The 25,213-nt window shown below is 47.8% G+C and overlaps 9 protein-coding genes across 9 annotated transcripts; 4 read left to right on the top strand and 5 right to left on the bottom strand.

The window, feature by feature from the left end:
* Positions 1–492: 492 nt before the first annotated feature.
* On the bottom strand, positions 493–1,914 carry CTRU02_210590 (uncharacterized protein; the record flags this gene model as incomplete). Its single annotated transcript, XM_036731029.1, has 1 exon — positions 493–1,914. One exon carries the CDS (start codon positions 1,912–1,914, stop codon positions 493–495), a length of 1,422 nt encoding a protein of 473 aa, XP_036577324.1.
* Positions 1,915–2,162: 248 nt separating this feature from the next.
* CTRU02_210591 (fungal hydrophobin) lies at positions 2,163–2,404 on the bottom strand (the record flags this gene model as incomplete). The annotated part of the gene is made up of 2 exons (XM_070205476.1): positions 2,163–2,261; positions 2,315–2,404. 2 exons carry the CDS (start codon positions 2,402–2,404, stop codon positions 2,163–2,165), a joined length of 189 nt encoding a protein of 62 aa, XP_070060719.1.
* Positions 2,405–3,445: 1,041 nt separating this feature from the next.
* On the top strand, positions 3,446–4,508 carry CTRU02_210592 (cellulose-binding gdsl lipase acylhydrolase; the record flags this gene model as incomplete). The annotated part of the gene is made up of 3 exons (XM_036731030.1): positions 3,446–3,558; positions 3,614–4,318; positions 4,373–4,508. 3 exons carry the CDS (start codon positions 3,446–3,448, stop codon positions 4,506–4,508), a joined length of 954 nt encoding a protein of 317 aa, XP_036577325.1.
* Positions 4,509–4,592: 84 nt separating this feature from the next.
* On the bottom strand, positions 4,593–5,614 carry CTRU02_210593 (cephamycin biosynthesis protein CmcJ; the record flags this gene model as incomplete). Its single annotated transcript, XM_070205477.1, has 4 exons — positions 4,593–4,937; positions 4,987–5,185; positions 5,259–5,477; positions 5,532–5,614. The coding sequence occupies 4 exons, from the start codon at positions 5,612–5,614 to the stop codon at positions 4,593–4,595; spliced, it is 846 nt and encodes a 281-aa protein (XP_070060720.1).
* A 1,566-nt stretch (positions 5,615–7,180) lies between these two features.
* CTRU02_210594 (zinc-binding dehydrogenase family superfamily) lies at positions 7,181–8,296 on the bottom strand (the record flags this gene model as incomplete). The annotated part of the gene is made up of 1 exon (XM_036731032.1): positions 7,181–8,296. One exon carries the CDS (start codon positions 8,294–8,296, stop codon positions 7,181–7,183), a length of 1,116 nt encoding a protein of 371 aa, XP_036577327.1.
* Positions 8,297–8,904: 608 nt separating this feature from the next.
* CTRU02_210595 (uncharacterized protein) lies at positions 8,905–11,619 on the bottom strand (the record flags this gene model as incomplete). The annotated part of the gene is made up of 1 exon (XM_036722151.1): positions 8,905–11,619. One exon carries the CDS (start codon positions 11,617–11,619, stop codon positions 8,905–8,907), a length of 2,715 nt encoding a protein of 904 aa, XP_036586523.1.
* Positions 11,620–13,966: 2,347 nt separating this feature from the next.
* Positions 13,967–15,709, top strand: CTRU02_210596 (f-box domain protein; the record flags this gene model as incomplete). Its single annotated transcript, XM_036734128.1, has 1 exon — positions 13,967–15,709. The coding sequence occupies one exon, from the start codon at positions 13,967–13,969 to the stop codon at positions 15,707–15,709; it is 1,743 nt and encodes a 580-aa protein (XP_036574153.1).
* A 2,564-nt stretch (positions 15,710–18,273) lies between these two features.
* Positions 18,274–20,407, top strand: CTRU02_210597 (dimethylaniline monooxygenase; the record flags this gene model as incomplete). Its single annotated transcript, XM_036734127.1, has 5 exons — positions 18,274–18,444; positions 18,528–19,022; positions 19,082–19,331; positions 19,387–19,776; positions 19,848–20,407. 5 exons carry the CDS (start codon positions 18,274–18,276, stop codon positions 20,405–20,407), a joined length of 1,866 nt encoding a protein of 621 aa, XP_036574152.1.
* Positions 20,408–22,447: 2,040 nt separating this feature from the next.
* On the top strand, positions 22,448–23,550 carry CTRU02_210598 (zinc-binding oxidoreductase; the record flags this gene model as incomplete). Its single annotated transcript, XM_036734126.1, has 2 exons — positions 22,448–22,507; positions 22,564–23,550. The coding sequence occupies 2 exons, from the start codon at positions 22,448–22,450 to the stop codon at positions 23,548–23,550; spliced, it is 1,047 nt and encodes a 348-aa protein (XP_036574151.1).
* Between the last annotated feature and the right edge of the window lie 1,663 nt (positions 23,551–25,213).

The raw sequence follows: 25,213 nt of genomic DNA on the forward strand, positions 1-25,213 counted from the left end.
TACATTTTGTGGCAAGTATGAGTGTGGTGATTGGAGTGATTTATAAAGAACGCAGTCGCTTAACGCGTTACCGATCAGCCAAATATTATTACATTGAACCGATAGAGTTGATAATCGAAATCGTTTTTCTCCGATGAAGAGCATACGCTGGTAGTTGACGTCTAGAATGGCCGGCAGGGTAGCTCCCGCATCCACGCGGAGTTCAAGCGGAGTACTGTCGGATAATATGCGGAGGAGAATGCGTCTGATATGATTGCAACGGCCCTTTCGGCGCTTGTTTTTATTTCGAAAGTTGATGTCAGTGCTTTTGCTAGCTGGCGCGTTGGAAAACCTCGAAATGCAGAGACCTTCCCGTCTACGTCCTTTTAGCTGATAATAATGGCCAATCCCCCTGCCGATACCTACGCAGCCTGACACTAGACATGCATTATGACAACACATGCCTAGAAGCCGATCACGGCCTTGTAAACTTATCTCGGCGACCCTTCAAAATCATTTCCATTCTCTGAGTGCCTTCCCCAATCGCATTGTGAAGCAACCAGCAAATGGTGATTGCGACGTCGTACTCTCCGACCCTACCAGCCTTATCTCATAAGCGAGTTCACGTTGCGCACAGTAAGATGCTACTAGTTTCCATGACTTTACAACGTCCTTACTTAGTTCGAGTTGCCATGATGCCACCATGGTAAGCATGGCCTTATCCTTTCGAATCTCATATCTGAAGAGGAAAACCTCGCCGACGCCCGGGGCCCATAGTTCCATTACTTTTAGTAAGGGCATATGCAAAGCAGCTTGGCTTGCATTAAGAAGTAGGCGTTCCAGGTTTGACGGGTTAATCAGGTCTCCAATGTAAGTTGTTAAGGCTAGGTGTCTGAGGGCTGGCCAGACCCGGAGATTATTCAAAGCATCGGTAGGCTTCTTAGATACGTGCTGCGATATATATTGAAAAAAGTACTTCGCATCGATAGCGTGGCATAAAGTAAAGTTATTAAGGTTATAACTTGCATTAACCGCCGATAATATAAGATCGTTATTAGTAGACCTAAGAAAACGCGGGCTTCTATGTAGCCGAGACTGCGCTTCCCAAAGATGTAATGATTTGATGGTAGTAGATTTACTGATATAGTCGAGTAGTTTGATAATAGCCTTGTCGCGCGAAAGTTCGCCTGATCGATGAACCGTATGCCATGGCTCGTAGTTAATAGTTCTAAGACGACTTAGGCTTGAAAGTATTTTTACTAGTAACGTACTTGATAGACTCCTATAACAATATTGATTTACTGAGAAACGCGTGATAATAGAGACCGTAGCAAGTTTGAGAGCGTTATAGCTAACGTCTATCAAGTTGCCGAGAAGGCGCTGTTTGGAGTTCAAGGAGTATATACGGTTTCGATCAGGTTGACTGAAGTTATGGCGGTGTTTCCACGGGTGATCTGCATCACTAGGGGAGCTAGCGCTCAACCATAGTTCAACGCCTCCTGTGTCCGAGCTACTAGCCTCCCAGGTGGAGAGGGAAAAGAAAAGCTTCTTTAGAGCCTGGGTGAAGAGCTTGTTGTTTGCTTTAATCGTAGCGTTGGTCTCCGGTTTGTCAAACCTGTCGATAGTATCGTACTCCTTTATTATCACGTGAAGTGAGATTTTCTTGACTAGATGTCTTCGATAGTCGCAGACTATTGAGTTAAATTCATCAATATCAAAACCGGGAAATTGAAGCTTGAGGTTGCGAAAGTTCATCGGTTCGAAGTAGGCTTGCCATTCACTGCAAACGGTTGCCCAGTCTGATAAATTATGCTTTCCATCTTCTCTATGAAACTCTTTGAGAATCATCAGTCGAATCTCTACCGGAAAGGCAGCCCAATGCAAAGTGCTGCTAACTTCGTGTAGCGAGTAAGTAGGCTGTGAAGGTAGCTTCATAATTCTGAGCGATTGGACTACGGGGTCCACTTGTTGAGATGCTTGTGATGTTGAAACGTATTTGAGATGGCATTCGTGTCCACAACTTGGTAAACATATATAGGGGTGCAGATTTTAGCATCTCAAGGTTGTATTTAAAAATGGGTTTCTTTCTCCGATGGGCGACTGCGCCTCGTACCTTGCCGGACCTTTGGTGTGAATGGCCATATGGCTCCGCTAAAGATGATACTTTTTCAGAAAAGCTACGCCTACCTCGAAATTAGTATTTCACGAGTTCGATTTTCTGACGATCCTTTTCTAGCGGGAGAGCCACCTACGGGGGTTTGACATATGACAGCTTGGCCAAGCTATTCTTTTAGTCAGGATTGTTGACTCTGAAGGAGAAGCGAAGGGTACCTACAAGGCCTAAGGCACAGCATCGTGATATTCTCCCGGCGGTGGCACAAGTAGCTGTGAACTGACTGGAAGAGGTAGGCGACACGGCAGGCATAGTGCAGTCGAAGGTTGGTGCGCCGAGGACATCAGTAGAGCAGCACCGTGGAGTACGAAAAGGGTTAACGTGACAGGCTTCATATGGGCTCACGATACTAGTAAAGCTCGAAGTACTGCTGAAACTTGTAGTGCTACTGAAACTTGCAGTACTACTGGAGCTCGCAATAGTAGTAAGCTGTGTAGTACTTGAGAATGAAGTGGCCGACTCCGAGGCAATACTTGACGTTGTAGTGGTAGGTCATGGGTTTGACTCAAGGGGCACATATTATTTAGAAGAAATCTTTTGTTCGGTAAGGCCGTCAAAATCACGTCGTCTGTTCAGCAGAGTTTTGTTTTCTAATACGAGATACATAGCGTGAGGAAGGTTTATGAGTATTTTGGCTCTGGATTTCACCACCTTCCTACGTTGCCAGATTTCATCAATGGGTAACAAATCATGAACTTGCTTTGAGACATCAGCCAAGTGTTTCTCGTATTTTTAAGTTACTGGACATAGGCTACGATTGACTTGTACTAAAAGCTATCTATACCCGCTACTGCAGCTTAACTGAACTTGTCGTCTGACTACTACAGCTTGCCATCGGATTTGGTGTCGACGATTCCGCGCACGATAGGCCGACCAACCGAGCCGGCATGCCTCTTCAGGCAGCGGGACCACAGTAGTTGGTGGGACCAACCCCGCGTTTTCAGGAAATTGCCTCTTTCAGTTGCGCACCCTGTAGAAGAAAACAAGACATGTTAGGGGCCGCGATTTCTCCAGCGTCACTGCGGGGCAGCGGCTCGTCATTTGTGCTAATATTCCCCCGAACACCTAAGTAGACGGCACAAAATGGTGTTAAAACGTACTTTTTACCGATTCAACCAAATCTACCTGTTCCGCTTGTCCGTTGCGGAGGGACGGTAGATGGATTGTCTTGAAGTAGTTATTGATTTCAACATGGCGCGTGACAGCGAAGGTTATAAAATGTAATCGAAGCCTTCTGATTGTTGCGGTTCACTACAACCCAACAACCATTAACAGAATTTTGCGTTCCCGGCCATGGCTCCAGCGTCACAAAAGATCAAAGGCGGCTTGTTGCTGCTCTCCCTTGCTGTCAACGGTAGTTCAGCAGCTTACGCAGGTTTCTCCTCGTTGAAAACGCTCTTCACTTTGTACGTAGTCCAGGTGTCATGTGTCGGGAGCCGTAACTGACTTGGTGAATACAAGTGGTGATTCGTATACGAGAACCGGCTTTGTTGTTAGTCGGGCACAGCCATCCGCATCCAATCCTTTTGGCAACCCAACCTATCCCGGACCTACCAGCGCAAACGGAGAGAACTGGATTCAGCATTTAACAACGACCTACAACGATTCTCTTCTTCTTACGCACAATTTTGCGTACAGCGGCGCGACTGTCGACAAAAGTCTGGTTACCTCCAGCATTGATGTCATTACACAGATCGAGAACCAGTTCCTTCCTTACTATAGCGCTGCTAACCAAACCTGGGATCCCACAACGACTCTTTTCGGCTTCTGGATTGGTATAAACGACATTGGAAAGTCTTATACCAACGGGAACTCTACTGATCTGCATCCTCTGATCTTTGACCAGTATGGGGCGTTGCTGGAGAAGCTCTACGATGCTGGGGCGAGAAATTATCTTTTTCTCAATGTGCCACCTCTAGAACGAATGCCAAGAACGACCCAGTCAAGTGCCGCAGCAACCCGTGTGCCACTGGAGAAAGCTGCCGTGGAAGACTGGAATGGACGTCTCCGTGTCTTGGCTCGGGACTTGAGAAAGGCACACGAGGATGCGACAGTCTTCCTTTACGACACATACGGACTGTTCGAGAGGGTTATTGACACCCCTACTAGATATCGCGAAACAGCTGTCTATAAAAATTCCACCTCATACTGTACAGCATATCAAAAGTAAGTTGCACTGAAAGCTTGAGCAAAACTACATTATTGATGCTTGCTTTGCAGTGGTACACCAGAGCCGGATACGAAATGGGATAACTGCACTTATGCTGCAAACGAATACATGTGGAGAGATAGTCTTCACCCAACATCTCCTGTTCATGCCCTTCTGGCAAAGCACATTGCAAAATTCTTGGAATGAGTTCTGTTAAGGGATTAAGCCTTTGAGGAGCTGGTATCATACAACCTCTTCTTGAGCGAATATGATACTATTTTACTTCTGTATTCACTCTTCATCGTAAAAAACAAATGCCCTGACTTCAATGCTCGCCCTTGGCTCACCAGCCCCGTCTGGAAGGTCGCTGTCCTTGAAAGCGCAGTGAGGTACTCTCCTGGGAACCCCCGGCTTCGTGCTCGAGTCCACTTGCTTGAAAAAGAGAACGTCATCGGGCTGTTGCTTATCCTTAAAGTACCACTTGTGAGGTGAATTTGTCGGCGGTCGCACCTCAACAGCTTCGGTGTCGTGGTCTGGGAAGCGCACAGGTACAAACACTAGATCCGAATCTGGAATTGAACGAGCGTCAGAAACTGCGAAAGGGTCCCGGCTAATGGGACGAATTGGCCGCCACATCTAACGAATATTAGCTTCGGTCGTCCTCGCCTATGAAAGTTGGACTTGCATTAATGATTTGGTAGCGTGGCTTCTTGAGCAGTTCTGAAGCTCGCTCGCCTAACCACCGTTGGGCAACTCCTTCAGCGGCTTTAAATGACTGATCCACGTGCACACCGTACAGCGGTGCTGGGCCTTTGGGTCCCTCTCCATCTTTAGGGCCACGGCGGATGATGTGCGTCATGATATGCACTTCCGAAGGTTTAGGGCTGATTTCGTTAGTGATCGCTTCCCTCGTCCGCTACCAAGGCTACCCATGCTCAGCAGAAGGAAATTGCGTACAGATTCTCAGTCTCTGATAAAACTTTCCAGCAAAGCTTCTCCATTTCTGGATAATTGACGCGTTTAATCTCCTCATCGTCATCCCAGGAGCTTACTTGACTCTGATGTTTCACATAGTGAAACCCTTGAACATCAAGCGTGAACTCATCTTCCCTGCCAGTTATGTCGGTGATTGTGGTATCGATTGCGACTTTAGGCTGAGGTTTTCCTGGCTCAGGTCTGGGTAGATTAACTTAGTTTTGAGACAGTGAAAGTTGGCGTTGAAGTTCTTACCCGCCGATGATCATCGGTACAAGAGGCACGCCAGGGTCATCGAAGTACTTGATGGTGGTATGTACTTGTCGTCCTTGTCCCATTTTGACTTCGGTTACGATTGCTGAACCTCTTGTTTAACGAATGGAATGAAAGGGCTGAATAACAATCTGGTAGAAAGAGCGCAGCGTATCAGTTATGAAGAGACCCTCGACTGATCGGGGTTTCGATATCAGTCTTCTTTCTCCACCACGAGTCAGGCCTTGGCGTTGATTACGACGTGCTATGACATGGTCATCCCAGTTTCATACTTCGTAGAACGTGCATCGACCTCCATAATTATAAGGCCCCTTTCAACAAACATCTTGGACGTATAAATCAGCCTTCAACATAGAAAGCATTCCTCGAGTATTACGTATTGTGGAAGGAAAGTAATGGCTGTCAGTCGGACTATCGAAATACAATCAATCACTGCAATTCCAGGATTCAAGTCGCGAAGTCGATGCCGAAAGCTTGTCTTTCTAGTGCACTAACATCGAGTGGAGCGGTCCACTCCATTATCTGTAGAACTAGCTGCTTGTGGCAGGTGATCATGAATCGCGAAGCATTCCCTGGGGTCGAGTGATCAAATTGAACCACTGATCTACATGGAGTTCATCTGTTGATCTATGTAGCTGCCAGAAGGTCCCCTCCCACCCAGACTTCGTACCGAACATAGTCTTAAGTCGTGTCCTACCGCACGTTGTTTTTGACCAGATATAATTCTGCCAGCCTAACCACGAAGCTAAACTCCTCGATTTGGTTATATCTATGTTGGCGAAGCGAAGTTACATATTGAAACGGAGTTGAAAGGCCCGACCTTAAGTTCCATGGTACCATATTCACACAATCCCGCATATGGAGACAAGGGGTCAATATGGGCCTAAAGACACCGGAGTCAAGTGACTATTAGACCGAGTCATTCGCGCTGCGGGGATGCAACAGTGATATCTCATCACAAGTGAGGAGACCAGCTTGTCCGCAAATATGACACACCGAGCCCGTCTTTGGGATCCGTGCATTCCAGAACTTCTATATAAACTACCTTATCAAGTTCCCCTGGCACAGAACTTGCGGGCACCTCGCCGGTATAGGAGAAATCAATATTCTTTCTGCTTCTGTCCGCCAAAACCTCTTGCCTGGCGTGGGCGAGGGGGCACAAGGGAGGTGGGATCTTTGCGCACTTCTCACACTTCGGTATCCAAGTCTACAGTCACCTGATGAGAAGGGTAAAAGTAAGCGTAAGATTAAGAAGTGAAGAAGCCCGGAATTTCTCATACGGGGAAGCATGAGATTTGCTCTTTGATAATACCATTGTCACCTTCCGTCTTCATTCCTCCCTTACTTGACGGAAAGCGAGGCCCAACAACACCAAGTTGCTCCGGGAGAAAACGCATGAGTGCATTGGCCAAAGTCCCATTTGTTGCCCAATGCAAAGTTATATTGTCATCAACGTACACCGACTACATATTGTCTGTGGCTAAGTATGTTGGTCATTGGTATTAACTGGACGTTACCGGTTGTGGACTTTGCTAAATTATCTTATTTTCTGAGGGGAAAAAGCACAGAACTAGAAATTGTACTGCTCTGGGCAATTGCCTTGAGAATGCTCCGTCTGGTAAGGCGGCTGTTCATAAGGAAACAACAATCTTCGTCGCTGAAACGCCGCCCATCAAAATATCAAACCCGTCCTGAACACATTCCAGCCCTCGACCAACCACTCGCGGCTTTGGAGCAGCTATATATTTCCCCTCCTCTAATGCGACAGGCAAATAATCTCGATAGATTGCTTTTCCAACGTTATTTACCATTACGTCGCTGCCCCATATGAACTTGGTTTGGACGCCATTGAGTTTGCTCTTGATCAAAACCACGAAAGACTCACACACTACCGACCAAATGGCTGAAACTATGTCCTTGGCACTCGAAGGCGGCTTTCCTTTTCCAGCAACACTGGCTTGGGCGACAAACTTCAACCCCTTGACAGCAGAAACGATTTCCACACAGGGGATCATGGATCCAGCACCGATAGCGAGGGCACCTGCAGACGTTTGTGTCTCCAACGACTGAATGATATCTCTGACAACTGTTGGACTGCGGTAATCAAAGACCTCCTTCGCACCAAGTTTTTTAAGGTATTCAAAGTTCTTAGGCGAAGCCGTGGCGATGACGTTGTAACCCGCTCCAACCGCGAGTTGTATGGCGTTACAACCCACGCTCGTGGAACCACCCCAGACCAGAAGTGTCTGGCCGTTTGGTTCTGAGTTGATGTTGGGGTATTGTAATCCGAGATAGTCCTTCATGAACATTCCGCAGGCAGCGGTCGATGCTCCTAGTGGAATAACGCACGCCTCTTCGAAAGACATCGTGTCCGGAATCGGTGTTGTGAGGTTGGATCTTACAACAACATATTCCTGGAAGGCGCACTCTGAGGATTTGTTGCTCCGCTTATCAAGGCCAACAGCATGTGCTAGGACGCGGTCGCCGACTTGGAATCGCTTAGAATCCACGCCAGAGCCGACTTCAACGACCTCGCCGGCCGCATCATTGCCTAGAATTGCCGGGTACTTGACCCATCCATAAAGAATATCGCCTGCCTCTTGTTTGAAGCAGTCGACTGGGTTGACGGCGACGGCCCGGGTGCGAATGACGAGTTCATTCTCTCCAGCAGGTGTGTAGGGAGCTGGCCTGACTTCTAGTGGCTTCGCTTTTTTAGCCGTAAGCCAGGCTGCTTTATTGGAAATCATTTTGTGAAATAGAAATGCTCGTGGTTTTTTAAGAAACAAACTTAGGATTTGGATGGCTGATGGATAGGTAAGACGAGCGGATTTGGTCTAAGCTGGGGAATCCATCACCATTTAAATATTCAGAAGAGCACATTTGAACCAGCTGATCAGAGTTAAACTACTGGGGTGTCCTGAGGTTTGCCTCATAATGGGCGATTTACAATACCGAAAATGTTTGAGACGATCGTAGTTGTTTAGTCTTTTAACACGATGGTGAATCTATAAGTGTAGGTTTCACAGGGGGTGAAACAGGGGGTGAAACGGAATTCCGTTCGTCAATAACAAATAACAGTAAATTGGTTCTAATCGATGGTTCATGATGATAGTTGAAAGTGGTGTTGTTGACTAGAAGGTGGGGATATTCCCCCTTGGCCTGTCACGTGGGTCTGGGAGGCTTGGGCCTCTCAGCCTGGCGGGCGTGTGGCTGGAAGTGCCACACGGCTCCGTATTCCAACTATCGCAACACTGGAAACTCTCTTTTTATGGTGTTGAAGCGGTTGGAATACGTTGTCCCTATACAGTTCCGTCTCCTCGTCAATTCGGCCTCCTATCCCTACTTTCTCCCGTAGTTACGGTCTTGTTACCCATCCCTCCATACGTATCGTTATCGTGTTGCTATCAACGAATCTCTCGAGGGCTCGATTTGGTTTGCTCTTCGTGAGGGCATCAGCAGGGTTGTCTTCGCCGTTAATCCAACGAATTTCTTGTAGTTCTCGTCTTTCGTACGATTGTCTCAACGCCATGATATCGATCATGAGTCGCTTTTCTTTGGTAGTGCCCAGCTTCACGAGACACTCGTACAGCGAATAAGAATCGGTACAGACAACTGTCTGAATCGTTGGTAGGTTGAGGTGGTCAGTGATTGTCGCCAGGGTTGTGGCGAGGGCGTAGGCCATATCGACGCCAGCGACCATCCCGTAGATCTCTGACGCTAATACGCTGCGGGTGACTCGTTTACTCTTCGTAGAGCTGTAATGAACGAGGTTACCGTGAATCGTGAATTCTCCGTTGTTGCTGTCAGAGGAAGTGTCGTTGGCTAGGATGATCAGAAACCCTAATTGGGAGGAGAGGTCGTGGTTATTAGCGAACGACCCGTCAACGAAAACGAATAGCTTGGCTGTTGTAAGGTCGAGTGGGATAAACGTTATTCCTCGGTTAGGCGATTCTATTTGCCATCGAATCCGTTGATTCAGTGCTTTTATCGCTTCTGGCGAGGGGTCTTGGTGTTGGGCAGCAGTGGATAAATCGAAACAGGCCTCGGGTTGGCAAATTGACGCGATGTACGCCCCTCTGGCGCGTTGTTCGACATATTGCTGTTTTGGGTTGGGTTTAGTAGTCTCAATACATCGTAACTTCTTGGCTTGTCCCTTTTGCCTCAAATTGATCGAATTGTCGGTTGACAGCGCGATTATCCCTCCGTTGAATTGGAGGGGTTCGTCAATTGTGAGGATATTCTTCGCTTTTGCCGTAAAAGCCGCTTTTTCTAACTGTTCGTCTTCTAATTGTGAGAACGCCTTGTCTGACAAACCGAGGGTATCGTCGGTTTGCATGCCGATACAGCCAAAGTGTGGATTTTCGGTAGATGAGATCAATAGGCATGGATCGTACGAAGAAGTAACCATCTGGAGATTCTCTCTGTGATGCTTGTGATACGTTGCCCACCAGTGGGTTCCAGCTTCTGCGATTCCGTACAGAGGCTTCACAACCTCCATAATGGTCCCTTTTGGGTACTGGTCTTGAATTTGCTTCGGTGGGTAGGCGAGAATAGTACGATTGAGCCTTGTGGAGGATTGAACGTAGGCTTGTGTGATATCTCGAAGCCATAGTTGTTTCCCTTCTCGTAGGAGTGACGGGGTAATTGACAGAATTAGCCGTTGACTCGCCCGCTGAATCGTTGGCGATTGGGTCAATATAGCCTTCTTGCCATCGTCGGCGTAACCCTGTATTACAAGTCTCGATTTCTCGTAGGGTTCGGTTGTTTTACCCTTGACTTCGTTGACGATACGAGATCGGAAGATTCGTACGTTCTGGTGCCTTCTCTTATTGAACTGGGTGAATTTGAACACTCCTCTAGCGATGAGGCTGTTGATCTCTTGTTTAGTTGACTGTTCGAACGGTTCGCCTGGTGTAGTAATAACACCTTCTCGTCGTAGTTTGATTGCCAATTCTTCGTCTGCTTGCTCCTTAATCGATAGGAATATTTGTTGATAATCCGGGTCATCGTTGAATTCCTCTGTGAAGTGGGCGATTGGCAGTGGTCTCTTCCGGGGTCTGCCCGGGCGTCTTCTCGGTGGCTCCGGTGCCTCTTGCGGTTCGTCCGGTTCACTGCCTCCGCCGGCGACGATAATTTCGTCGCGTACTACTTCCTGCTGCGGTATCTCAGCTTCGGGTTCTTCTTCTTCTGGCGCGGCGATGGAATTAGGTGGTTGATCGGGATCTTCGTAGTATGGTTTGACTACGGTAGACCGGAAGGTCTTCGGACCACGTGGCGTATCGACAGTACAGGTTTCGCCGTTTATGGCTGCTAAAGTAAACGGTCCGGTCCAGCCCTTCTTTTCGCGTACATCGTACATATCGCCGCTGTATTTCATATCGTCGGGGTATAGTTTCGCGAATTCTGTTAATTGCTTTCCGATACGGTCTGTTGACTCGTATGGTTGGAAGTCTGTTAACGGAGAGACCGTGGGATGTGGCGGTCGGTACGGTAGTTGCCACTGTTGTTGTTCTTGTGGAGGAGGTGGCTGTAGGGTTGGTTCGACTCTTCCTCCTGTGCTGTTGGCTACTGTTGCCGGTCTCGTGATCTCTTCGTGGAATTCGGGGTCTTTTATCAGAGCCTTCAGGTTGCGATATCTCTTGACGCCTTGTTCGAGTTCTTGGGGTGACCAGTAGTGGAATTCTTCCTTTTTGAGGGCTAATGCCACGTTTTTCGAGATTTTCTTGCCATCCATTTCGACGTAGACGCCGTTACCGATTAAATAGTCTCTGAAGAATCGTAGGATTGGGGGAGGTACGTTCTGGAAGTCTTCTTCTGACCAGTCGGCGAAATCGGGAGAAACTTCGTTCCATAGCTCGAGGCCCGTGAGATTCCTCTTCTCATAGGTCTCAAGTAGGAAACCCATATAGGAACCCAGTTGCTGTGGGCTAGCGTTTGTAAGGTCGATTGCCCAGTTGCCCCATACTGCTGGATCGATCATACTTTCGATTCTCTGTGGGATGGGGACTGTTGATTGGCTTTTGGCAGTGACGCCGCTCGCGGGCGATCCTTCTCGTGAATTTCGCTCCATTCTGACAGTATAAAAGGATTACTTCTGTTTAGAATCTTGAATTCTAATCCTCAACAGCGTCAGCTGCGATTGGTGCAAGATGCAGGCCTGGAAGTGGGAGTCAAAAGACGATTCGGGATATTACGATTCTAAGGGGAAAGAATCGTGAAATCGGGGATTTTCGTCGGTTCGTCGTTTGTTTCCGTCGGCGCCGTTCTCGCTGATGTTCTCGAGGGGTGTGAGGGTATACACAGGTCTCGAATTGGTAGGGAGAGAGTTCTACCGTAGATTCTCTCGTGAATCTCTCTTTCTCGCTTCGGGCTTCGCTCCTCACTGTTGGGAAGTTTAGAATCTAGCGGACAGTTGGCCTTATGACGCCCACAACCACGTGCGTTTCTCCTAAGCCGCAGCCTCGGAGGCGTATACGTATAGCTGTATAGGCGGATTACCGCCGGTAGTCTCCGCTCGCCTTTCGGCGTGTTCTTCTTCTGGTAGGGAGGTCTCTTGTGGCAGGCGCCTCGCGGTTGGCACCTCGTCTGGGGATTTATTGAGAAACTAGCGGGCGCCTCGTGATTGGCACCGCGCGTGGGGGATAGTTGTAGTTGGGGAAGTTGTTGTCCCTTGTGGGATTCGTGAATCTTCGCCCTTGTGGCGTGAAGAGGTTGGAAGACCGTCGATTCGGTAGGTCTCTTCTTCTGGTGGTTGAAAACGCGTGATGGAACGCTCTTGCCAGCGATAATTGGCTGCGATTAACCTTATCCCGCCTAGGGTGAGCGTAGCAGTCCCTAGGTTACTCGAATAATCGGATTGCTGGTAGATTCGAGGAAAAGAAGCTTTCTTCTGCTGGTTTCCGTAGATCCCAGTTACTCTCGCTTCTTCTCTCGTTAGCACGAAATCCCTACTTTTACCTGGGCTTGGGTATCCAGTTCAAGAAGTCGTCTCTTCTGGTGTTGACCTTGCTGATCTGCGGTTTGTCCGTAGCAGAGTGGTAATTGTGAAGTTAACCAAATTAATGGCAACTGTGAGGTTTACCACTGATCAGTGTAGGTTTCACAGGGGGTGAAACAGGGGGTGAAACGGAATTCCGTTCGTCAATAACAAATAACAGTAAATTGGTTCTAATCGATGGTTCATGATTATAGTTGAAAGTGGTGTTGTTGACTAGAAGGTGGGGATATTCCCCCTTGGCCTGTCACGTGGGTCTGGGAGGCTTGGGCCTCTCAGCCTGGCGGGCGTGTGGCTGGAAGTGCCACACGGCTCCGTATTCCAACTATCGCAACAATAAGTTCGATGCTCCGAATGTTAGGCGCAGAATGGTGCCTTAAACGGCATAGCGCCGTTCCTGGTTGTGCCTAGACTAGCAGAGCACCCATAAGCGCTAACCCCAAGTCGTGATTGCCTGCCTGCTTGGTTGTTGGACAAGTGGACCAGGTCACGCAAGCTAATTCCAGGGGATACACGTATTGCTTTAGCACTCGGCGGATGAATGGGCCAAGAATGCTTCTTGAAGGAAGACTGATTGCTCTGAGGACCAACCACCTGCTTCTGATTTTGGCGAAGACCTAAATGTCCTTGAGCGTCCAGTGATTAAATAGTCAATATATCTGGCTAGAAATCAGGTACTACGTGTTTTCGTCTCAAATCGCGCTGCTTGTGGGCCGCGTAGGAAAACGAAGTATCGCGTGCTTGCAATGAACCACTAATCTCCACCATCTGGATTCACATCAGACGAAGACTGTGATGGGATCTTTTGTAAAGTGAAATTCTTGTCAACTACACCTGGCGTCTGTAAAAGTCAAGCGTGCATCGGTTAGCATACCTTAGCTAGGGAGACCCTCAGGTTGAAAAAGTCTCGAACTTGAAAGTCGTCTCTACGAGGCTGGGTATGGCATGAATATCAACTTGTCATTGGGAGTATTAGCTAACTGGCAATGGGATAAGATCCAGGTTTGTAGTCCTTTTATAACTCGTCTTTGTTTTGTTTTACTCCCATGGAAACCTAGAGCTTCATGTCAGCTTTTTACCGGGCGCATTTAGTCCTCGTCACTGTGGGTAACAGGTTAGGCAACATGACGTACGCCATGTAAGATAATGCTTCTTTGGTAAGTCCACATTGGGGTTTGCTACAAAATTACGCTGGAGGCATAGCCGGGCAAAAACGCGAGATAAATGGTTGCGCGATTCCAATTATGGCCACCTGCATACTCGCTCTCGTAGATGCACACTTCCATTAGGTATGGTCTGATTGTGTATGGCAGTGCATGCCCGCTTCAACGTCGTCCATCACTGAACCTTCGGATATGCGCTGAATCTCGTCCTATTCAATTCTACAATAGCAAGCCGCTATTGACCGCCCATATCCAGCAGTATGGAGCATGCCCAAACAGATGCTCGAACGATGCCAGTTGAGGTGATTCAGCTCATTGTCTCACATTTACCGCCTTCAAAGAAATTCGCAGCGCGTCTAGCCAGCAAATCCTTCTACGCTGCGGCGACCCCCGAAGCTTTCAAGCACATCAAGCTCGACGCCAAAAGCTCAAAACGGTTCGAACGGATTGCGGAAACACCGAAACTTAGGCGATATGTCAGGGAGATTACATTCGACGCCAGGGGCAGTTCTCGCTCGCTGAATATTAATGACGACACATCGTTCCGAGCTAGAGAATTCTTCAAAGCTTTACCATTCATACGGTTTTATTCAGGCTTGAAGACTTTGAACTTAGTGTTCAACCGTGGCAGTGATATTCCGCTTTCTAGTCACGAAACCGGATCTGGCGTTGATTATGACACGAGATATTGCATCAGGCATTGGGTGATGATTGCAACATTTCACTGCATTCTCGGAAGTCGCATTCTGGATTCAAACGCTAACGCTGTGGACGAATCTGTTGTATCACACGGTCTTATGAAGCACCTGACGGCAAAACTTGGGATAACAGATGAGGCGTACTGGGGCTTTTTGAAAGAGGAGCGACCTACAATCCATATAGAGCAGCTGTCAATCACCAATCTCGCCCAGGCTAATACGCTAGACTATGGACTTCACGAAGTAAATGACCAAGGCGACACAATGGATCCATTTACAGAGTGGCCGGTCTTCAAGCAGATAACCTCTTTGCCCAGTCTGAGGAAGCTAAACCTTATGATCGCCCCTGATAAGAAGAAATTACGCGAAAGCGATGAATACACCGAGACGTATACTTTCGAACCACGAAGTAGGGTGCGATTTGTTGTGGACTGCCTACCCAAGTGGTTTACACCCGCTGCTGCTCGCAACCTCACCGTATTATCTCTTCATTATGACGATATCTGGGGTTACTACCCAAAGTTTGATTTTCGCTGCATAAACCCAGGAGATCACCCAGAAGCGGGTTTTCCGCATCTCAGAGTTCTTTCATTGTCCAGGTATTGCTTCAGTCATGAGTGGCAGATGGACTGGATCGCGTCTCTTGGAAGATGTGGTTTACGGGAACTTTATCTGGATGAATGCGTTCTTCTATCAGTCGCATACTGTTACATAAATCCAAAAGAGGCGGATATCGATGGCTTCTGTGTTAGAGATGTCGACGGGAACGAAATAAGGGTCTCAAACCACGGATATCTGCCGGATTCTTGGAGGGGAGGTCACAGCCAGGATCCTTGGGTTGCTTACTACCAACCTAACCTTCGATGGCGTCATTTCTTTGACCACTGGCGTACCAACATGCCCTCACTGGTAGTCTTCAAGATGGGAGCTACAGAGACACATACCACTTGGTCTAGGGTGAGAATGAGTGACCATTGGGTAGAGAACTCGCCTCCCCCCACCGCAATTCCATCTGGCCACTTATTCATGTTAACAAAAGCCGATGCGCATAACAAATTCCAGGACTTGAATTACCGTCGAGATATTCGGATGGCGGAGCTAAAAGTGCCGTTCTACGTTGCGTTTTCTCCTGAACCTCTCGATGTAGGATCCCAAAACTTCCGACCCTGGGTATTTTTGCCAGTGACCGAGGATGAGTTTTCAAAGGGAAGTCAGGATATGGAGGATCTAAAAGATGATATAAAAGCGTTAGGGGTGTTTAGAGAAACGGTAAAAACTCAAGCCCAGACAAGGAAGTTGGGCTGAACCACTGTCCTTGGTACACTTGAGCGCAGCGCTGCACTGTTATTCGAAAGGTAGTAGCTCCAAGGCAATCCAAAGTACCGGTTATTCTTGCCTAAGTACTGTTATGGATCCGAGTATTTCTTCATCTGGCTTATACAATTGCGATAACAAGCCGTTGCTAGTTTAACAATTATACACTTAAGATCCCGCGGAGGCAGCCATTCTCAACTACGAGAGCTTTCGGTGCTTGTTTTAAACTTACTCACTTCGTTCGAACTACTTCTAATTCTTGTTACAGATACAATGTTGATTTGGTATTTTATGATTCCTTAATCTGGATTGAAACTTCAGAGACCTTTTCGATGATGTTATGATAAGTGATGGGATGAAGACTAAGAAGCCTTTGAGGACGGTTGCGAGGACCGATCAGTTTAGGCTCCATAAGGCACTCAGGTTTAAGTTAACTGCTATAAAAGTATCCACAGGTCAAAAAAAGCCGGCAGGCCTATATGAGCGCGAACAACAAATCGATGCGCAAAAAGGGGGCCGGCTATAGTGCAGCAGCTGTAATAGAAATCACAAGCTCATCTGCCTCAGATATCATCATATCTACCAACACAGTCCCACAGTAGAAAGGTTATCTATCATCCAACTACATAACTATTTACAGAGCATTATCTCACGAAATAAACAGCAGCAAACGTGTCGATACAGGATTGGCTGTTTCGGTGTCTCAAAGTTCCGAGTGCCAGGTTTCTTGCAGAACACATGTTCGCTGTGGGCTCGGCAGCATACTAAGGTACCAAAAAACTTTCCAATTGCAGCTAGAGATGTGCAGATCGGGGGCCCTGAAGGCTCCGGATCCGAATGACCCCAGAACCAGACACTTGGAGTATTGGGCACTGTTTTGCTAGATGTATACGTGTGTGACCCAGTTTGACAGGGTCACTAATTCTAGCCAAGGGGTCTTTGGTTGTAATTTCACATGAGAGGTGACATAGACAAGAGATGGGGTGGGACAATGCCTGGAAGCAATAAACGCAGGGGTATTTTTGCGCGTCCTGCGGTGCGACAAACGGGACTACCCGTAAGCGAAACGTGGTTGAAGAATTGAACGTGACGATTGAAGCAAGGGTTTGAACAATAAGTGAAGCATCATTGGTCACAGTGAGGCCTTGAAGATGATAAGATCACCTGTCACTCTACCTTTTAGTAACGGATATGCAGTAGCTGACTAGTAACCCGAACTGTGAGTGGGATATAATCTGACGAAACTTGTATAATACCGCCAAGACCACTCCCTCAAGTTTGGAAAAATGGGGGTGAATCCCTTCATCCCGAAAGAATGGGAGGGCACAATTGTTGGGCCTTAGCTTGGTGAATCAAGTTTCGCGGAAATGTCGGTCAAGCACTACAAGCTAAGATCTTTGTCACTTGGTGAGCGGATCACAGGTTCAGGAAAAATGACAGAATTCATGAGAAGTGATGGAATAGTATAAATTGGGATGGCCTTTTGTTTCGAGAAAAATAGCCGATGGAGGTCAGGCCCAACGCCGAGGTGGCTACAACCAACCAGTGTGTTCATATAGTTTATGGACCCAATTCTAGCCCAGCACCAAGGCCGGAAACACCGGGTGGGCGCCGTTGTTCTTTGTCTCCCACAAGATTCTCTACGCGCCACAATGCCGCATGGCGGCTGCTTCTGTCCCAGTCCCAGAATCCAACTCGAAAGCCGGACCCAGGCCCAGGGGGGGGACCCGACCCGCTCGTACCGATAGAACGGCTCATATGATGGTACGCTGATGAACTCGCCCCTCAAGAGCCGTGATTACAGTACCCACTTCACGTTCCCGAAGATTAGAAGCCTGCATCCTCGGCCAATCTAAGACAATCGATAATTGTAAACCCAAGGACGATCACTTTCCATTGAGTGGCCCACGCTGCAAAGATTACTTACCCCTCTCAAGTCCCGAGAGTCTCATGACAAGAACAAGGAAATTCCTTGTCATAACGCCATGGGTTAGGTTGCGCTACTACACTCTTGGCAAGGCCAACCCACAAGCCTGAACCTCCCAATTGCGTTAACCCAAAGGTGGAGGGGCCATCCAGAGCGCTGGGTTTGGTGGTTTGTGGAAGTAGAGTACGTACGTACCGTACGGGGCCGGATTCATTAGCTCGGGGTTGGATGCCGTCCTAATCCTCTTCCGTGTTTGAGCTGGAGTACCATCTGCCCGAAGTTTCTGACATCCAGGCAAGCAAATCCAGGGACTAGATCGGGGACCTTACCACCCTCCCCGTTTCTAGCCCTCATCCACCAAATGGCCGCCATCCTATTGTCGCGTAGTCTGTGCGGACAAGGGAGGTAAGCCATAAGACTGCCTCAATTTCCCCCCCATCATCCCATGGGCGGAATTTTCCCCTTTCCCTACTATCCACTCGATTGTGCTGTTTTCGTTCCTCTATCCGTATCCTTGCGGGTAGTAAAGGGTGTGGCCTTCTCCAAATACCTCTGTCCGCTTGATGTTTCATAACAACGGAAGACCCTGCAAGAAGGGCACGTCCTGATTTAGGGACACGCGCTAACCATGCCATTCAAAGTCGCTGTCATCGGCGCCGGACCCGCGGGTCTGTCAACGGCGCGGTATCTCAAATGGGCACATCATTTCTTTGCGATTGAGCCCATCGAGGTCCGCGTATTCGAAAAAGAAGAAGACATTGGCGGGACCTTCAAGTATCGTGTCTACGAGGATGCCGAGGTGAGTTTGATATTATTAGACTCGAACCTTCGTTGGTCACATGTCTTTTATAAAAGTTTATGTAGCTGACATTATCCTTACAGCTTGTGTCGTCCAAATATCTGACCGCCTTCTCCGACCATCGGCTGCCTCGAGACGCTCCTGACTACCTCACTCCAGACCTCTATGTACAGTACCTTAATGAATACTGCGACCGTTTCCAGCTCCGGCCAATTATCGAATGTTCTTCGCCGGTAACCCGCATTCGTCGAACTAAAGACGGAGGACATCTTGTCACTGTCACCAAACATGACGGGACCACCTTCGACTATGCATGCGATGCTGTTGCCGTGTGTTCGGGCCTCAATGTCGAACCTCGCATTCCACCCATCAAAGGCCTTGAAAGGGTTCCCAAAGTACTCCACTCTTCGGATTTCAAGACTCGGGATCAGCTACGGGCTATCAAAAGCGAGAAGCCAACTGTTGTTATCGTCGGCACGGGGGAGACAGCGCAGGACTTGGGCGAAATTACCGCGACAACCGAGAACATCCAGCACGTTGTTATGTGTCATCGCGATGGATTTATCGTAGCACCAAAAGTAAGTTGTAGTATTGTGTTGCCAGGGTTTGTTGTTAGGAGATGTGCTAACCGTTGCAGACTGTACCGGCTCCGGCCATGTTTGGTTTCTGGGGCAAGGATCACAAGATCAAGGAGAAGCCAGTAGACTGTTCTATCGCAAGTCTGTTCGATACCGCCTATGTACCACCGAAGCTACAATCGAGCCAGCTGCTCTGGGAATTCTACAACCAGCAAATCGATGTCACCTTCTCGCTTATAGGAGGAACTCTTGAGGGGTGGGACCAGTTGGTAGGGGGATTGCGCCGTGAGAGAATGCACATCGATCATTGTCCGTTTCCTCAACTTTCCTCTTAACAAGAGTAGCCAACTGACAGGTAACACAGTTTTTCCAGCAAAATCCGCCCGAGCTGTCCCGTACATATCAGCACCCTGGCGTAAGCCACTTTCGTTTATGGAGCGTATTCGCAGGTTCTTTTTCCACATAAAGGAGCTCGATATCGATCCGAAGGGCCGGTATATTGATGTAGCACCTTGGCCTGACTACGTCGACGATGACGGCATAATGCACTTCATGGATAATGGAAGACCGGAAGCAGAGAGAATGAAAGGGATTACCGTCAAGCCGGACTTAGTGTTAATGGCGACAGGTTATACTCGCCGCTTCCCGTTCCTAGACGACAGCTACGGCACCCCTGATTCAGCGGATGTGCGAGCTGTCTACCACAGTAACGATGTATCTGTGGGTTTTATTGGTTTTGTGAGACCCAACTTGGGTAAGTTGTTTTCCCTTCTTGTGCTTGTAGCCGGTTTCTCTGATTCTTTGGACCTTGCTAACGCTGTCAAGGTGCTATTCCCCCCTTGGCCGAGATGCAAACCCAGTTTTGGATTCTCCGTCTCCTTCAGTCAAAGTATCCCTCCATTCCCGGCCTTACTACATCAGAAGGCAACCTTCCTCTTGACCGCAACGCATTACCCGGTTACGACATCGACTGGAAGCTGCACGCCCGGTGTGGTCGGGACCCTTGGGCAGAGAAGCGCGGTGTCGACCATGAGAGCTACGTCTATCAACTAGCTCTTGACATGGGCTCTGCACCACGCTTTAGTTACGTCTCTTCCAAGGGGTTCCGTACCCTTTTCACCTGGGCTATGGGAAGTAACTTCAATTCCAAGTTTCGTCTGGTTGGACCTTGGAAAAACGAGGAAGAATCCCTGCGAATCATGCGTGGGGAGCTGTTTGACATTGTCAAGCAGTCCGGTGGAATGCTGTACCTGTTTGCTAATACTGTGATACCCATGTTCTTGTTTGGATCCATGAGCGTTGCTATTCACGCTTGGGACTGGGCGAAGAGTCTTTTCAGCCCTTTTGGTCGCAAAGAAAGCCGAATTCGCCTTTCTGATTGCTGAGTTAGAACACATTGCATAAGATTCCATTTGTCTATGTAGCCAAACGTGGCATCTGTTTGTATCCGTCACCTTGTACGCAGCGAAACTACTATATCCCAGTTACACTACCGCATGCACATCAATACAGTAAACTTGCATCAAGTTTTTCTCATCTACCTCTAACACTGCTTCAAGTTTTAGATGTTTGGTAAACTTGTAGTTTCTAGGTCTTCTTCTTTCCCCTTATTCCGCGTGTGTTACGCTGTAATGAAAATCGAGTTTTTCACAACTTTTGTGGTCTATAACGATGATGAGATATTTCATTGTATTAGGTACTTGCCGCAGGCTCTTTTGCTAATTCGTGAACTTGCAGCTATTTAAGCCAGTGACTGGTCATGCAGTTCTTGTTGTAGATTCAAAGGGCCTGACATGGTGCAGCTTTGCAAACACAATCATCTCGGAAACTAAAACCTGACCCGTACGGCGAAGACTAAATGAGAACGCCTAAAGTCCTGAAACTTCCCAAAGGAAGAATGAAGTATCTTTGAAGAGCACACAAGTTCCCGATTTTCAGTAAAGTCGACTTCGTGTCTGGTGAGGTTGGTCGAGATGATATTAGGCCAGACATGTTACTAACAGTATCAGGGACTTTATCTGGATTCTTGCATGTCATAAATGATTATGAGCAAGGCATTCTCATTCATAAACCTTGATTTCCTCCGCTGCTACAAGGTCGGACCAAAGCCTCCCGATATCAAATCTCAGCAACATGGATTCAGCTTTCTTCGTGGTCCTCAGGAATCTAGCCGGGAAGCAGATGATAGTGTCGTTGGCAAGTTGATTTGTCATCAATAAGCGGGCGCTTGGTCTAGGGGTATGATTTTCGCTTCGCATGAGCTGCAACGCTGCGGGACAATTGTTCACAGTTGAGATGTAGTGCGAGTCTGTGAAAGGTCGTGGGTTCAATTCCCACAGTGTCCATTGCTTTTGCTTTTTGCGTTTTGGTCGCCCTAACTTTTCATCTTGGACCATATCAACCTGAATGGTCAAGCAGAATGATATGCCAAGCTGTCAAATCGTCATCTAGCAATGTGTAGAAAAATACAGGCAAACATTTGCACATCTTATTGACGGAGCCTTTATGGAACGCTCGCCTCAGCCGGGTAATACTAAATATAAACTAGCTCAGCCCCATATTCTCTACAAATTTGCTGTATCACTTTGAGACTGTTAAACCCTGGTGATTTGAGAATCGAGAACAGCAAACAGCCCGGCACTGGCAACCGAGACATTACCTTGTCATGTGTAGAATACGTTTTTCAATTCACTATCCTGAACTTTGATCTTTTGGCAGAAATTCTAATGGAATATCCTCACGATCTCAGTAGCAGATATCGAGCTGCTGCAGTAGTAGCCTTGTGCATTAGGTTGCCCAGCGTTAGTCTGTGCTGTGATATCCGAGATGATTATGACGCCCTCTGATTTGTCTTTGTAGAGGATACTACTAATCTCAAATTCTGTTCTCGGTCCTAAAGCATAAGCATATTTGCTTGCCTTCCCACTGTTGGTAGTTGAATTTGGGCTTTTTTGCACCAGACGATGTCGATTAATTGCAAGGAATGCTGACATTTAGTATTGTATTTGTCATGTCTCCGAACCACAGACTGTATACGTCTCTACAAGATGATTATTCACAAATAATCCGTAAACTATTCTGATTGTCTTACTTCCTTAGTCACTGTCTTGGATTTATAAGACGTTCGCAGCAACTGATGCAAGTGAGATTCGGAGGATTTGCCGCTCTGACAAGCGGGGGTGACCCGGCATTTGAAAGTTAAAAATTATCCACACATTTGATCCGCACTAACAAGCCGTGCAGAACCACTTCGAAATCCAAGATCAGAGAGAGATTTGTAAGCGTTTCATCATGAACCCGAGTCACTGGAGGACAACTTCAACGTCATCACCCCACTTAATTGAGATTTATACTTGAAAGCCCGTAGACCCTTCAAACTTGACATCGACTCAAACAAGCACATCCATACCAACACAGCCGACAATATGAGTACCACTATGAAAGCACTGGTCACCCAGGGTGACAAGACCGCTAAGGTTCAGGAGGTAAGGTTCATGCAGTTCATCTTTGTGTTGTTTCCTGCTTGTTGACTGGCGATTAGATTCCCGTCCCCAAACCAGGTTCTGGCGAGATCCTCGTCAAGGTCCATTACGTCGCCCAGAACCCGACAGACTGGAAGTCTACTGCTGCAGCCAAGGAAGCTGGTCGAATTGTTGGATGCGACTTCGCTGGTAGCGTCGCCGACCCGAACGGCTCATCTCTCAAGGAGGGCCAACGCGTTGCTGGCTGGGTCTTCGGTTGCAGCACTGACCCTCCACGCGGTGCATTCGCTGAATATCTCGTGACCGAGAGCAGCTTGGTGTTTCCGGTTCCGGACTCTATTACCGACTCCCAGGCCGCTGTCGTTTCTCTGGCCCTAGCAACAACAGTGCAGGCTTTGTTCCAGCGACTCGCACTGCCACCGCCAACGAGCCCGGCCTCGGAGCCTTTTCCAGTGTTGATCAATGGCGGCACGAGCAGTGTCGGCTTGTACGCTGTTCAGCTTGCGAAGAAGGCTGGTCTGCAAGTTATCGCCACAGGAAGCAAGAAGAACCATGATTTGCTCAAGAGCCTGGGAGCCGACATCGTGATAGATTACCGCGATGCAGACTGGATCGAGCAAGTCAAGAAGGCGGCAAACGACAACCTGCAATACGCCTTTGACTGCATCAGTGAAATTGACACTACGAAGGCTGTGGTGCAGACAATCTCTTCCAAGGGAGGACACGTCATGTGCATCCTCCCACGTAAGGCCGATGAGGTCAACGCCCCCTCGTACGTGAAGGTCGAGAGCACTCTAGCATACACCGTTTTCGGAAAGGCACTTCAATACGGAGCTTTTGACAACATCGACGGAGACAGATCTGGAGATAAGAAGTTTTGGGAGAACTACTTGCAAGTAGTACCAAAGTGGCTGGAAGAGGGATATGTTAAGCCAAATCCCCCGAAGGAGTTCGGCGGCTTGGAAGATATCCCTAAAGGCTTTGAGTTGCAAGAGAAGGGAGGCGTAAGTGCAGAGAAACTTGTGTACAAGATTGCTCAAGTTTGAGATGGGATTTCCGTAACATGAAACAATACAATTGCTCCTTCTCGATGAAAAGAACAAATCGATACTCTCATTGTTTTCTTATCATTGACGGTGCATGTTAATGAAACATTGGCTAGCTTGGGTCAGGAGGCTTTCATCTTGCTGTTAAAGCTGTATCAAAATCAAGTCACGCAAAAATAGCCATCGATTATTTGAGCGCCTTCCAACTATTTTATGGAGAGTTGAGGCCCCTGAATGATTAACCTTAAAACCCCATGCCCCTTAGCGACAACATGGAACAGCGCTGTTGTGTCACTATTTACCGCCGCCGGGGTTGTCACTTTGAGTAGGTAGCCATTACAGCATGGATCTTGCGGTCAAAAGCGTTGATTCTGTCTATCAATCAGATACAATCACTGCCCGGTCGCAGACGTGTGTGACTGAGTTAGGATCTTCCTCTTCCATGAGACCGAGGTACCTAGTAAATGTCGCTTCTTTTCTTTTCATTACAAGAGATTGAAAAAGACTCGGTAAATTCGCATGGTGACTCAATCAAAGCCAAGCTAGGGTAACTTACGCAGCCTTCATTAGAGCTAGATTGGGAACAATAATAAACTTCAGGACGAAAGGCAACTAGCAAAGTATGATAAAAGAGAATTTGAGGACACTATCAACAGGAGTGGAAACACTGGAAGCTTAAGCTTTGCTGGCTGAAAAGCAATTATCGTCATCAAAAACAAATCAACAAGCACAGGACGTTATTCGTCGGCGATTGCCTCGTGTTCGCAGCAAAGGAATGAGATAGACTTTTCGATTACCAGCATATCTACGAAGGTTTGAAGAATCAGGGGGCAGCTCTTGGCAGGGGATGTTTTGGCATCCATAACAACCTTCAAGGTCATTTACAATGATTGTCAGACCCCCAGGTATCGGCCATACATGAGAAGCTCATGGTTAAGCAGATCCTAAGAAGTAAAAGGCTTGAGCGCCAGCGAACATGATTCTATGAATTAATCAACCCTGCCGTGTTACAGCCGTCCTGAATTGTCCAACTGCAACGTGGCTTTGAGCGCCGCGCGCAATGTGTCAGCTTTCCCTATTAAACGGGGTGGAACGGTTCTTCAGCGGGACCTTGCTCCAAATTGCCATGGGTTGTCGCTGTAGAAGCACTATATTTCCTCCAATTCCTGCTTCCTCCTAGCACAGAGTAATTAATTTCTTGTCCAGCAATGTCCGACGCTCCTGCGAGTCGTTCAACATATTGCATTACAATTTCAATTTGATTCGTGACACAACGAGTACTACATTAGGCGCACAAGTAGATCCGACAGCTAAATTCCATTTCTTTTTCTTTAACCTCTTAAGATGTTCAACGAACCTGGAAGTCAGTGTACAAGATGGCGGTCCTCATTACCATAGACTGTTAATGCCGTTCCACGATTTCTCCAATGACGATAGGGTGCATCAGGCCCTAGCGGTCCACTGAAGACCTATTGCTAGACGGCGACTATAGCACGATTCTTCGTATTCGAGCACTTGACTCGATGTTGCTAATCTTACACTGTACCCATACCTGGGGACCATGAGCTTCGGCCCGCAACGCTACCAAACTGAATCAGAACCTGTCGTCTGGTAACCTCACTAACTGCAATGCCTGTGCGCTTCGTGGTGCTCGTCATTCTCC

The sequence above is a fragment of the Colletotrichum truncatum genome, assembly GCF_014235925.2.
Source record: "Colletotrichum truncatum strain CMES1059 chromosome Unknown Contig_0007, whole genome shotgun sequence".
Taxonomy (NCBI): Eukaryota; Fungi; Ascomycota; class Sordariomycetes; order Glomerellales; family Glomerellaceae; genus Colletotrichum; species Colletotrichum truncatum.